At 48.9% G+C, this 13,911-nt stretch overlaps 1 protein-coding gene across 4 annotated transcripts in view; it reads right to left on the bottom strand.

The window, feature by feature from the left end:
* MAPKBP1 (mitogen-activated protein kinase binding protein 1) overlaps nt 1-13,911 on the bottom strand; it is a 58,433-nt gene that overhangs the window by 15,182 nt on the left and 29,340 nt on the right. For 3 of the 4 annotated variants that reach the window (XM_087425612.1, XM_014780596.2, XM_087425625.1), the window contains 5 exons: nt 12,029-12,120; nt 2,004-2,066; nt 1,721-1,778; nt 784-954; nt 59-196 (listed from right to left, as the gene is read on the bottom strand). In XM_087425612.1, the coding sequence (XP_087281738.1) occupies nt 59-196; nt 784-954; nt 1,721-1,778; nt 2,004-2,066; nt 12,029-12,120 (522 nt within the window). The remainder of the gene's footprint in view (nt 1-58; nt 197-783; nt 955-1,720; nt 1,779-2,003; nt 2,067-12,028; nt 12,121-13,911) is intronic. The other variant, XM_087425629.1, reaches the window with a different exon arrangement.

Raw genomic sequence — 13,911 nt, 5'->3', positions numbered from 1 at the left:
CTGGGGTGGGCTGAGCAGGCCCTGGCCCTGATGGCTACTTCCAGGCTCAGGTTCTCACCTTTGAGGTCTTGCTGTCATCGAGGTACCAGAATTTGATGTGCCGGTTGCCTGCAGTGACAAAGTAGCTGCAATCTTCAGAGAAGGACACTGCTGTCACCCTACTGGACACCTTATTGGAGGCCACCACAATGTTTTTCTGGAGGGAAAACCAAAGGAAGAATCACGGTCTGCCCCTTAGGGCTAAGAAAAAAGAGGCTTTGAGGATGGCGGAGGGTTAGATAGGATTTGTACTTGAAAAAATGTTTCTTTCCAGGGTTTTCTGGTCAGAAAAAGAGGGGAGAGAGGAGAATCCCTTTCTAGAGGAGTTGAAGAAATTCATTTCCTCTGGAGGTCCTCAAAGGCATAAAGCTAGCCTCTTTCTACCAATATGCTTGGCTACACAGTTGCTCTTGTTTTTTTTCTGTTGAGGAGGATTCGCCCTGAGCTGTGCCAATCTTCCACTATTTTGTATGTGGGTCACCGCCACCGTATGGCTGCCAACAAGTGACGTAGGTCTGCACCCAGGAACCAAACCCAGGCCGCCAAAGCGGAGCGCACCAAACTTAACCACTAGGCCACAGGGCCAGCTCCCACAGTTGCTCTTTTCTGCTTCAGATCATTTTCTAAAATGAAACTGAGATCAGCATGGTGGAGTGAAGGGGCTCAGGTCAGCAGCTTCCTGGCTCCCCAACTGGCCCTTGGACCCCCATGAGGCTTCCAGGCCAGCCCACCCAGCCCACTCACCTTCCAGGCCCAGACGTTGACAATCATGTCATGCTGGTAGCCCACAGAGACAATGTACTTGGCACTAGGGGAGAAAGCCACACAAGCCACACCATACTTATGCTCCTGCAGCTCTGCGACCTGGCTATGTTCAGCCACATCCCAAACCCGTACGGCAGGCATGTGCCCACTCTGCAGGGAGGCAAGAACCAGAAGTGAGGGCCAGAGGCATACAGCCTCCCCAGCCTTTCAGAGAGGGGACCCCCACCCCCACAGCTACTGGATACAATCTCTCTAATGACCCCCCCACCGGCCAAGAGTCAGGAGCAGAGTGCTATACAGGGCAAAGGCATAGAGGAAACATGATAAACACCTCAGGACCACAAGGATTATCGGGGAGAAAATGTCCCCAGGTTTTGTTCACTATCTCTAGGTGAGGGTCTGCACCTCTGTGTTTGTTCAAAGCTCCTTGAGTGATTCTGATGGGCAGCCAGGGTTGAGAACCACTACCTACTACTCATGTCTACTTCTGCCCCACAACTTGCCTCCCTGTAAGAGACTGAGAAGGTAGAGGTATTCCTCATGGGCCCAGCAGGGGGCCTCCGGGGATAAGGAATATGTTAAGGCAGTGGTTTACAAAATCCTTTCAAACCAGCAGAATCAGCACGTTCTGGGAATTTGTGAGAAATGCAAATTTTGGGGTCTGATTTCCAGATCTATAAAATCAGAAACTCTGGGGGTAGGCCCAGCAATGCGCACTTTAACAAGCCCTCCAGGTGATTCTGATACACACTAATGCTTAAAAACCACTGTTTTAAGGTACAGCAAAAACCAGAATTTGGCATCTGTTCAGGAAGCCAGAGCAGCAGCAGCCTCTCTAGGCCTAGGACTGTAGCTCTCTGCTGAGGCCAGGCCACCCTCCCCCTTCAGAGTACTGCAGCCCCCTTTCCTCACTCACCTCTCCTGTGACCAAGTACTTGCCATCAGGGGAGAAGGCAAGGGCAGTTATGGTTTTCCTGCAAGAGATGAGGCAGGCTCAGAGGGGCATGGGCAGCCTGGCCTAAGCCTGGCTCCCTCACAGTCCCCTCAAAAGGCAAGACCCACGGACATCAATGGCACATTTGGCATTTCCCTATCTGGCCCTGGGACTCAACCAGGTCGCAGCCCCCAAAGCCATAGAGACCCCAGACAGTGCCCTTCTCACAGCCCCCAGGAGGAGGAGGTGGCCCTGACCCGTTTACCTGGAACTGTTGAGGATGTGGTGCTGTTTGTGTTTCCGGGGATTGAACAGCACAACCACGCACCTGGGGAGATGAGTGAAACAACAGATTTAGCACCAAACCACAGCTCCCACAGGAGCTCCCAGGCCACCTGGGAATTCTGGTCCCCCAGCAGAGGAAGCTAGGTGGAGCAAGCTCAGAGGGGCTCCACTTGCCACGGAGGTCAACTGGCTGCTTTCTCCTGGCAATCTGCTCTTCTTGCTTCCGTTCCCCACCCACAAGGGCCTATGTCTGTAGCCCCAGGAGGGTGAAAGGGCTCCCTGCAAGCCTGCGCCCCCAGGTCCCTAAGCACCAGCACCATCTCTGGTCACATCCATAAAGGGTAGCAGGGACACAGGCCTCCCCACAGCCCTTACACATAGCCCAGGAAGGGTGCAGGAGGGAAGAATACACACGATTTGGGCAAAGCAGGCCACAAGTGTGCAGCCAGTTCACAGGCTTGGAGCCACATGTGTGTCAAGCATTTGTGTTAAAGGAGGGGTGAGGCCTCTCACGTGTGCACCCATATGTGTACTTGGCAGGAGCTGGTCCCCCACACCCTCTAAGCATCAGATGAAGAAGGGAGTGGGAGGCATGGGGCCAGAACTGCAGGGAGGCTCAGTAAGACTAGGGGGAGGGGCACAGAAAACCCGAGAAGGCCTGGGGAAGCCTGTTGAGTGCCTTGGAGCTCCTGGGCCCAGCCCTGAGAATCCCTGGCCCCAAGAAGCCTGAGAAGGGCCCTCTAGACTGCCAAAAGGCAATCAGGAACTGCCTGCCATGAAGAGAAGGGCTGAGAGCACACTCTCCATCCAGGTGGCAAGGCTGGATGGGATCAGGTTCAGACTCACTGTCCAAAGGCAGCTCCAGAGAGGAGGCCAGGTGGTAGGAGTCAAAGCAAGAAGCCAGAAGCCACAGCCAGGCAGTGTTCCCCTTAGGCTCCTTGTCTGTCAGCAGGCCTGGGCGCATTGCCTCTTCTGCCTCACCACTTAATCAGCACTGTAACTAGCTGACAGGAGCAAGCATAGAGCCTGCTGCACCAGGTAAGAGGACGGAGAGAGAATGAGCAGAGGACTACCTTCCCCAGACCAGCCTTGTTTAGTGGGAAACCCACTGCTTGCTAGAAATTTGAAGCAAAGGCAGGTACAAGCTGCTAGTGAGTGCTTAGCATCTTAGGCTCAATAGACCACTTCAATATGCAAATTCCACAGGTAATCACTGGGGATGCTGGGATCTCTGAGGTACACCAGATATGCCTAGAACCGCCAGGGTGACCAACAGCCTTGGAATTCCTGAGTTACATCACCTTCTCCTCTAATCTCCTCCCCTAAATCCTCCCTCATTGTCCTCTTTCTCCTTCTCTCCCCATCTCCTAACTTTCCTTGTTCCCCTTTCCTCATTCCTTTCTCTTTATACCATCTTCCAGTCTCCTGCTTCCCTTCCAGAATGCCATGTCAGGAGAGTTTTTAAAAATATAACAAAAATCAGATTGCTTTGGAAACTCTGTGTCCCATCACTCTCCCTCTCCCCTCCCAAAACGCACACACACATCCATGCACACTTGCCCAGCTTGTCTTAAGGACAGTCCAGGATACAGGGGGTCTAATTCCTCCAAAAGAGATAGACTCATAGAAACTTAGAGATGGAAAGAAGGATGGAAGGAATTAAATGCACTGTGCTAGATGACTTTAAAGATTACCTGGTCCAACCCTCCAAAATTTTGAGATAAGGAAACCTAGGCTCAGGAACCTAGGCTCCGATAGAGCAGAGCCAGGACTCACAGGTCTTCTGACTTCCAGTGCTCTTTACATCAAATATGTGCACACCTCTGATCTGATCATGTCCCCCTTGCTGAAAATCCCAGGGGAGCTTCTAAGACCAAACTCCTTTCAGTGTCTTTGAAGGCCCCCGGTGGTATGACCCATGCCCACCCTCCAGCCTCACCCTGGAACATGCTCCAACCACATTCTTTCACCTCTTTTAACTTGGTAGGTTCTTCCCACTACAGGGTCTTTGAAGGAGCCATTTCCCTCGTCTAGAATATTCTTCCCTCCCTTTTCCAACTAGTTAACCTTTAGTCCTCTTTCAGATCTCAGGTCAAACAGCCTCAGTATATGCTCTTTAACACACTTGTATCAATCTCTTGTAACATTTATCACAATTGCAATTTAACATTTATTTTTTATTATCTCACCCATTAGACTGTGTATTCCGTGAGGGTGGGAACTGGATTTGTTTTTGCTTGCTGCTCTGTCTCCTGTGACTTGCAGAGTCTGGCCCATTGCAGATGTTCAAGAACCATTTATTGAATGGATGAATGCCTCCCTTGGTCCACAAGCTTGGTCCTGGTGGGGCATCAGTAGGCCCCAGCTCTCCTCCCTACTCCACGCCCCACCTATCTTCTATGGAAGGGGGGAGCGAGGACCTGTGAATCCTCAGAGGCAGTGTGGGGCAGTGGGGACATTGTGGGCTTTGGAGTCAGAGACCAGGGTTTGAGTCCTTGTTCTGCCATGTACAGTTTTGTGACCCTAGGTAAGTCACAAGCCTGTTTCCTTATCTGTAAAAAAGGAGACACTCAGATCTAGATCACAGGACTTCTGTGAAGATTAAATGATCTTTTTCTGACACATAGTAGGAGCCAAACAAATGGCAAATTTTATTATTCCTACTCCTGGAGCATGGAAAGAAAGCTGAAAGGTGGCTCCTGGCAGTGGGGAACGAGTTGCCAAGGGATTGTGTCAGGTTTTTCCTTTGGAAAAATGGAGGGGAGTCCTGTTTGGATCTGAGTAATGGTAAAAACTTGAAAGGAGGTTTTATTTTTTGTTCTGGAAAGGCAGCCAAGAAAGGAAAGCTGGGTTAAGTTTGGAGAAAGAAAAATATCTATATCTTCATTCACTTAGGAGATGATAAGCTTGGAAGGTAGCAAGGAAGGAGAAATGCTGAGGGAGAAACTACCTCAAGTGTCTAGCACAGCAGCACAGAAAAGTATGGAAAGATAATGGAAGCGACATTTCCTGGCTAAGCCGAAAAGCACCACACAAGAGTTTCAATGAACCCTGAACATGAAGGCTTCCACTTCCTGTAGTGACTGGTCTATTGCTCTTCACCCAGTGGGGCAATAAGAGTTACGGTTTATCAAGCACTTTGTAGCAGGCACTCTGCTAAGCACCTTAGATGTGTGGTCTTAGCTAATCCTTACAATAATCTTGTGATGCTGGTACAATTATTCCCACTTTAAGATGCAAAAACGAGTTCAGAGCAGTGAAGTCATTTGCTCAAAAGCCACTCAGCTAAAGCAAAATAGAGTCAGCATTCCAACAGGAGTGCTCTAAGAAAAGCAGAGTGGACTGAGTAGCGGAAAGAAGAGAAAATTGAAGTTGAAGAGAGACTTGAAACACAGGAAGCATACTGACCTAATGCATACGGTGCTAGGGCAGGAGCCTCTGAAAAGAAAGAAGACTGGGGCACTTTGAGGGAAAAAGGATTTAGGCTACAGGATTTTTGGAAATCAGAACAAGATGCATGAAAATTAGAGCAGTTATAGTTCAAAGTTCATGAATTTAGATATTTAGATTTTAATACTTCATTTAGTGTGTGAAAAACAATACCCCCCAGGCTTGCCACCATCAAGAAGAGCCCAGCAAGTTTTTGTGCAAACTGATGTTTTCTGAATCTTCTCACTATCTGTGCTGACCTGCTGAGGAGGCCCTCTGCAGGCTCATCTCTCTAGCAATGACTTCTAGTCTGAGTGGTTACAGGCTACCTAGCTTTCTGATCAGCTACAGATAAACCACGGCAAAGGGCTTCAGCTGAGAGCTGATCTGACATGAACTGACTCGATGCATATTCCAGCCAGCCACATTCCAAATCCAGAAAAAGTAAGTGATGAGGGCTCTACTGTAAGCTTCTGAATTTTCCTTTAAACCCATCATCCCAAAGCAGCATTGTGACCTTTCAAGGGCAGTGCATCAGACTGCTTAAAACACTTTCCAAGTCATTGCACCCAAATTCTGAGTCCTGCTGGGCCACAATATCTTCTGTTTCCTCCTTCCCCTAGGTTTGACTTTATGGTGGTAAGACGAGATAGAGCAGCGTGTGTGTAAAAATACAATGTAGACAGAAAGATGACTGGCTGTGAGCCAACCTCTCCCTTCTCTAACACCCCCCCAACACACCCCCAGTATATAGCTGGGAAAATTCTCAGGTGTAGCATGGAAGAGTAAAGCAAAGGAGGGAAACACACACACACAGAGGTAGGCCCTTAAGCGGAAATTTTTACTTCTAATTATTCAAATTTAGAAACCTTACAACAGAGACAGAGGAAGAAAGAGACCAACCCACGGTCACAGCTCCACTTGTGGGACAATAATGCAGATGTTAACATGAGGGCAAAACTTGGCAAAGACATCCAAGGTTCCTCCTGTGCCCAGCTTGTTGAGGTCCTCCCAAGAGAAGAGAGCTCATAGCTGCTGATGTGGGAGCCTCCTCAGTCTTCCCTCACCTTTGAGCAAGCCCCTCAGTCTGCTAGGGAGTGGAGGGTGGGGCGCAGTTTGCATCAATCTTTGGCCCTCTGCCTCCACATCCCTTGATCCTGCCCAGCACAGCAGGCACTCATCTTCACATGCCCCTGCAGCAGTGCTGGCTGAAATCCTCAATGACAAGGGCGGGGCTAGCCCAACCAGCTGAGTCCCATAATTCAGAACCCCAGGGTACAGGTGCAGGGAGACGGTGAGGTCTCAGTCCCTCGGGACCTCTGCCCGGGGGTCACATGGTGGAACACCGGTACCATCTGCTGGCCCCATCGCCCAGGAACTTCTCTGAACAAGGAAGGGCCAAGCCCTCAACAGCCTTTTTCCCTGGACAAGTCCAAGCTTGCTGCCACCACGAAGAGCCCAGCACTCCCACAGGATCCACCTCCTACCACTCTCCATCTTCCAGAAAGCAGAAACAAATTAACTCTGGGATGAGCAACGAATACAGCAGCACATACAGGGAGCAGAGACCCCGCATCTTAGAATTTCTTCTTCAGACCAGGTAAAATCAGAAGGGGACTCACAGAGGCATGCCAAAGGTCCTTCAAGCCTTGCTCAAATGTTCACCCTCTAGCCCTGTTTAACATTACAACCCCACATTCTTATTCCCTTTCACTGCTTATTGCTTATACTTTTTCCAAAGCACACACCAACTTGTAATATTCTATGTAATTTACTTTTTTTGATGGGGGGATCTGTCTTCATTACTAGACTCCCAGCTCTGGGAAGGCAGTATTTCTGTCTGTTTTGTCTACTGTTACATCCCCAGGGCCTAGAAGATAGGCACTTAATAACTATTTGTGAATGAGTAAATAAATCTTTAAGTCACTAGCTACCAGATCTCAAAGCCCTGACTGCCAAGGAACCTTGTGAGTAGCAGGCTCTAGGGCAGGTCCATGGTTCTCCCCTATCTTAGACTTTTAGGACTCACTGACGCTCAAGGGCAGTGTGATGATGGAAAGAACAGAAAACTGGGGTCAAGCAGACCTGTTTACTACCATATTGTGTAACCCTGGGCACATTTCTTAACTTCTCTGAACCTCCGTTTCTTCATCGGTAAAATAGGAATAATAATACCTACCTCACAGAACTGTTGAGAGAACTGAAGAAGCTAACATACAAAGTCACCAGCATGGCGCTCCTAGCCATCTTCTTGAAGTGTACTCTGGTGCACCAATAACAAGTAAAGGACTATCCAAGGGGTCAGCAGTTGCAACAGAAACCCCAACTACGATATCCCATACAGGATTTGCTGGATACTAGTGACTCATTAGGGTCCTCATTCAGGAGTGGAATTACGAACTCTCTCTCCTTAGATTCACTCCCAATGGAGAAATCTTATAGCTTTCATTATTCTAAGAGATAATGAGTCTAGGATGTTTCCTAGGGCATGCTTGGTTGTGGTCCTCTTTAGAGACCTAGAATCCAATGCCTTCCAAATAAGTAACCCTCTTAGGCCAGGCCATGAGACTGGAACCTCCGTTTCTGGGATGCTTCCCAAACCCCTGCTCAAAGGCATGAGAAAAGACTTGGTAGTAATAACCCAGTGAATAACATGGCCATGGTGCAGAGCTAACAGTATGCTTCTCTCTGCCCAGAGAGACTCTAAACACATTCCCTTCTGGGACAAGAGGTGGATCTCTGTGAGCTGCAAGACTTATAGGCGGATCAAAATGGCAGTGTCTGAGCCACCTTCCTCTCACTCGCCATGGTCTAGCCACCACGCCTGGCCTCTGTTTAGCTCCTCAAACAAGTGAACTGATTCCTCCTTTGTTTGGGACCTTTGCACTTGAGGTTTCCTCCACCTGGAACACTTTGGTGTCAGATCTTCACATGTTGATTCCTCTTTGTCGTTCAGACATCAGCTCAAATGTGACCTTCCACTGAGTCCTGACCACCCAATCTTAAAGTCACTCCACCCCCATCCCATTCCCAGTTATTCACTTACTCTCCCTTCCATCACCTGGGTTTATTTTCTTCAGAACACTTATCACTCTCTGGTATTATCTTGTTCACTTATTTGCTTACATGCTTACTGTCTGTTTGCCCCACAAAAGCAGTGACCCCGTCTGTCTTATTCACTGTTGTGCATCCTGTGCCTGGAACAGTGTCTGGCCCAGAGCAGGTTTTCATCAAGTATCTGCTGAACAAATGAATGGATGTATTGATGAATAGACCTTTCTGGGAAGCACTAAGGGCCCTCAGTTTCAGGTGTGAGATCTGCAGGGAAACCAGGAGAAAAGGCACTGAGGGGACTGACGCTTGAGAGTGCCCCTGCATAGGCTTCACATCCAACAGGGCACCAAGTCCAAGCATCCTCTTCTCCCCGGTCTACCCAGTCTCTCCACTGCCCCACACACTCCCTGGCAAACCCCCACATAGGGCTTGCCACAGAGAGTAAGAACGCAGCTCTGTGCTCCTTCAGCTCAGAAGTCACTAGAACACAGTTCAGGAGATTTTGTGGGTTCACGCCCGGTCCAATGCTTTGGAGCTGGGGATCTCAGCATCAATTCCAATGTGAGCTGAATAAACGGAGGGCCTTCTCAGGAGAGCTGGGTTTCCCCTCCTCCATCCTACTTAAAGCAACCAAGAGGTCTCTTCTTGGCTGCTGGATAGGGCAGTCACCTTTCCAGGACACTTCCCACTCTAGTAGCTGCTCTGCCCAGAGCATTCACCCAGGCCAGGCCCTGTGCTCTGGCACTGGGGTCAAGAGAAACCCACTCTCAGAAAAAAGTGTCTTCATAGTGGCAACAGGGGCTGTGCTAGCCTCTAAAGCCCCTGAACCCTCTACCAAGCCAGCTAGAAAAGGGGCCCAAGTCAATTATGGGTGTTAAACTAAACTGAGTCCCTCAAAGAGGCTACCTATGTGGGGACCAGCCTGGCCGCCTAGAGTAGAGGGGCTTAAAGTGTGACAGGTGAGGGGTGCGCTTCCTGTGGGGAAAACAACAGCAAAGGGCAAACTCTGAAGAAGAGATGCAGGAGCCACTAAAACTGAGGGTTCTCTGTCCAGAGACTTCAATCCACCTCTGCCTGACACACACATCTCCCTCCACCACACCCTCTCGGAGTCGTTTCATTTCCTTTCAGAAAACCTTGTTTTGGTTTGATATTTGCCTCTAGGCCTCTGGGAGAATTTTCTGAGCTTTGTTTCTCTTCTTGTTTCTAGGATACCTGAGCTGCTCCTAGAGCAACAAGCGCAGTAGGAACAAGAGAGTGGGGGTAGGGGGTGGGGTGAGGATCACCAGATAGAAAGAGGAGGAAGAGAGGCAGGGAGGGACAGAGCCTGCTTGGCTCACACAAATTTTGGGGGGCCCCAGATACCCCAGAGGCACATTAGGGAGCTCTAAAACAGAGCAAAAGTAAAACACCCAGAAAAGGGCCATTTGCAAAGAGAGAACTTAAAGTTCTAGGAAATCAAAAGGTCAGGGAGTAGATCAGGGCACTGCCCAGGGCTGGCCCAAGGCAAGCACACTGAGGAAGCCTACTAGAGGTCACAGCAGGGAAGCTTCCACACACCACCTGGAAGGATAACACCTCCCAGGCACATGCACCAGGCTAGGACCTGCCCATAAACAGAAGCATACACCCTTAAAGGCACCAGGCCTGGGGTGAGGTGGGGGGGCAGAGCTCCACACTCCCCAGGACAGGGACATAGGACTCAGCACGTTTGGAGAAGCAGCCCAGGCCTTTCCTGCCCATCCCACACTCAGCCCCAGCTCCACCTCCAACAAGAAGGAACCTGGCTTTCCCAGGCAAAGGCAGGATCTAGTGGAATTCCCCTGAGGCAGGCTGCACAGGGTAGCCAGCAACAGAGGTCATTCATCAACTTGCTTTTGGAGGAGAAGGATGCCAGCTCAGCCTCTGCAGAGTAAAGCCAGTGAAGCTCCCACAATGTCCCTACCACAGACATCAATGCCAGAGGGCCACACAGGAGAGAGACTGACCCAGAAACCCAGGGGCAGAAGTCTCCCTGGCATAGACTGAGATGCCCATAAATTGGGCTCTTCTCATTCAAATGGCAGGTAGACAGCTGAGGAGGAAAGCAGCTTTTAAAAATAAGCAGGAAGTCTGGTATCCCCCAACTGGTGCAATTTTAGGAGTAAGAGCTCTGCAGTCAGACTACTCGGGTTGACATCCCAATACAGATAGATACTCACTAACTGTGTGACCTTGAGCAGACTGCTTAACCTCTTTGAATCTTAGTTTCCTCCTCTAAAATATGGGATGATAATAGTACCAACATCACAGGGTTGCTCTGAGTATTAAATAAAATAATTCCTGTAAAGTGCTTAACAAAGTGCCTAGCACAGAATAAAGTCTTGATAAAGGTAGCATTTTTAAAGGGATGACAAAACTAAGAGAATCACATATCTGGTACAAAAACTGTCTATAAGAGCTGCTGTGGAAATCACATTGGGGAACTCAGCATTCCCAAGATGATGGTGGGGGAAGAGGGGTGGAGCTGTGACCTTCCATTTTCGCATTCCTGTGCCCAGTAGCATGGAACAGAGGTTGACAGAGAGAACCAGAAGCAGGAGGGGCCTCAAGGCTCCAAAAGAAACACTTCAGCAAAAGCCTAAAAACACTATGGTTGGGAGTTTCTCATCTGTAGGAGCAGAGTAAAAAGGCAGCAAGAGAAAGAAGACCAGCCTCAGAACACTACCTTTCTTTTACAGACTGACACCTCCCAAAGTGACTAGAGCAGACAAATGCTCAGAGCAGCATTTTTCATAATAGTCAAAAAGTGGAAACAACCCAAATGCCCAGCAACTGATGAATACATAAAATGTGGTATATCCGTACAACGGAATGTTATTTGGCCATGAAAAGAAATGAAGTACTGATACCTACCACAACATGTATGAACCTTGCAAACATTATGCTCAGTGAAAAAAGCCAGTCACAAAAGGCCAAATATTGTATGATTCCATCTATATGAAATGTCCAGAACAGAAAATCTACAGAGACAGAAAGTAGATTAGTGGTTGCCTAGGTCTAGGGGTCTTGGGGGGAAAGGGAGAACGACTGCTAATGGGTATGGGATTTCCTTTTGGGAAACTGAAAATGTTCTAAAATTGATTGTGGTGATGGTTGCACAACTGTGGATACACAAAAAGACTGAATTGTACATTTTAAATGGGTGAATTGTGTGATATGTGAATTTCATCTCAATAAAGCTGTTTTTAAAAATGACTAGAAAGCAGATACTGAAGATAGTGTTGGGAGCTATGCATAATATAACGTGTGACTCTGTATGTGTGGGTGTGGGTGGACAGCCAAAAAGCAGAACAGGATGGCAACAAGGACAACACCCAACAAAGAGCCTTTACCCGGCCCTGTAGTTCCTTTATAAAAAACGGCACCAAAACATTAACCTGGATGTATCTCCAAGAAGATACCAGACAACTCCTGCCCACCCCAACTGGTTTAGCATGGCTATAAAGTCCCATGCAATAAGACTTCTTCCAAGGCACTTACCCAGCTGGGTAGGCAACTAAACCCGATCGGGGGTCACAGGCAAGTCCTCTGCCTCCAGACACTGTTATTCCAAGCACCTTCTCCAAGGTCACCTGTTAAAGCAAGACAGAGAACTGACATGTGAGGGACAGAGTGAGGCTGGGAAAGAGGTGCTGAAGGTACCAGAGACCATCCAGCAGGGCTGACTACTTTTCTGATGACCCTATCTTCAGGAGAATGGGTCCTGACCTTCTCCTGTCAGACATTCTTGACTTGCCTAGGTTTTGTTCTGGTCCCAGGCCCCTTGATCACAAAGGAAAAAGCCAGTGTGCATCGTCAGCTTTTAACAGGGCTCAATCTGCTGGGACTATGGGAAAGAAAATGAAGTGGTTAAAGCTCAGCTCACGGCCACAGAGGCACAAGCACTCCCCCAATCCAAGAAGGCTCTGTTTACAAGAGAAAGCCTTGGGTCCCCAGACTGGCCTCCTGGGTCTATGAGACTCAGGAGGTCACTGATCTTCATGCCTTGGCAGGCATGAAAGGAAGGCCACGCTGATTTACCAAGAGCCACAAGAATGTTAGGTATCATTTAGGTGACTCATAATATCCCTGATCTTTGCATTCCGTCACGTTCTCCCGCTCCATCAGAGGACTCCACCCACCCAAATGTCTGCCAGTTCATATAGACTACAAGCCTAGGAGGCAAAAAACATGGCTTAATGCTGTGTTTTGCAAAGCACAGATGCTCAGGGTACTCTAATTATCATTATTAAGCCACAACTCCCACAGAGATGAAAGAGAAACATGTATGAAGTGCTCAGAGATTCTGAGAGGACATGGCCACAAGAGACATTCCCCATCACTTTCATCATCACTATTGTTACCCTACACTGTCTGCAGCCCCCAGGGCGCACAGTGGACTAACCTCAAATTAGTTCACTGGTCTTTCTGCTAGATGGTCCCATGTGAGATTCAGACTGCCCTGTAACCTCTTGCTTGTCAATCCACCTCACCCTCTGCTACAGAACGTCTTGCTCGTCACTCCAGGTCCAGTCTCTGCTAGTACTGTCTGGACTGCCTGCACTGGCCCTCCTCAGGGATGTCCTTGGTCTTTGTTGGCTCAGAGAGAGGGGCTTCTGAGTGCAGAATGGCCACATAAACAGGCTAGACTGTTCTCTGCTAAGAGAGTTTCAGAGGCCCTAGGAGGGCGATGTGAACCACAAACACTTCAGGGGTTTATATCCATGGCAGGGTGATCTATTCCTAGTCCAGTTCAGTTTCTAGAGAGGAGAAGCCCAGAATCAATTAGGGTAATTTTAGGATCACTCCTTCTCTCTTATTGTTCCAACTGGAGAACTCACAGTGCTCCCAGAGGGCCTGTTTAAATTCTGATCTCCAGGGCTGGCCCCGTGGCGTAGCGGTTAAGTGTGCAAGCTCCGCTGCTCGCGGCCTGGGTTCGGATCTGGGCGCACACCAACGCACCGCTTGTCAGGCCGTGCTGTGGCGGCGTCCCACAAAAAGTGGAGGAAGATCAGCGCGGATGTTAGCGCAGGGCCAGTCTTCCTCAGCAAAAAGAGGAGGATTGGCATGGATGTTAGCTCAGGGCTGATCTTCCTCACAAAAAAAAAATTAACTAATTAATTAACTCTGATCTCCAAAGACCATTTGAATTAGGCTGGAAAGGAATGCCCTGTGGTGGCCAAAGGCCAAAACAAGTCTCCTGGGACGTTATGGTTAAAACCTACCCCTGAGAAAGGTCCCCAAGAGTCTTCTGTGCTTCTTGGGGATGTGGACCAGGAATCCCAACACGTGTCTACTCACTGATAGAGGCAGTTTAGTTCCAGGGTACCATACCAACCCACAGCCACCTGGCAAGCACTAAACTTGCCAGTTACTCTTGGGCC

Source organism: Ceratotherium simum, chromosome 3 (genome assembly GCF_057802395.1).
Source record: "Ceratotherium simum simum isolate JZ-2026a chromosome 3, ASM5780239v1, whole genome shotgun sequence".
Taxonomy (NCBI): Eukaryota; Metazoa; Chordata; class Mammalia; order Perissodactyla; family Rhinocerotidae; genus Ceratotherium; species Ceratotherium simum.
This window is presented reverse-complemented; position numbering and strand designations above follow the sequence as displayed.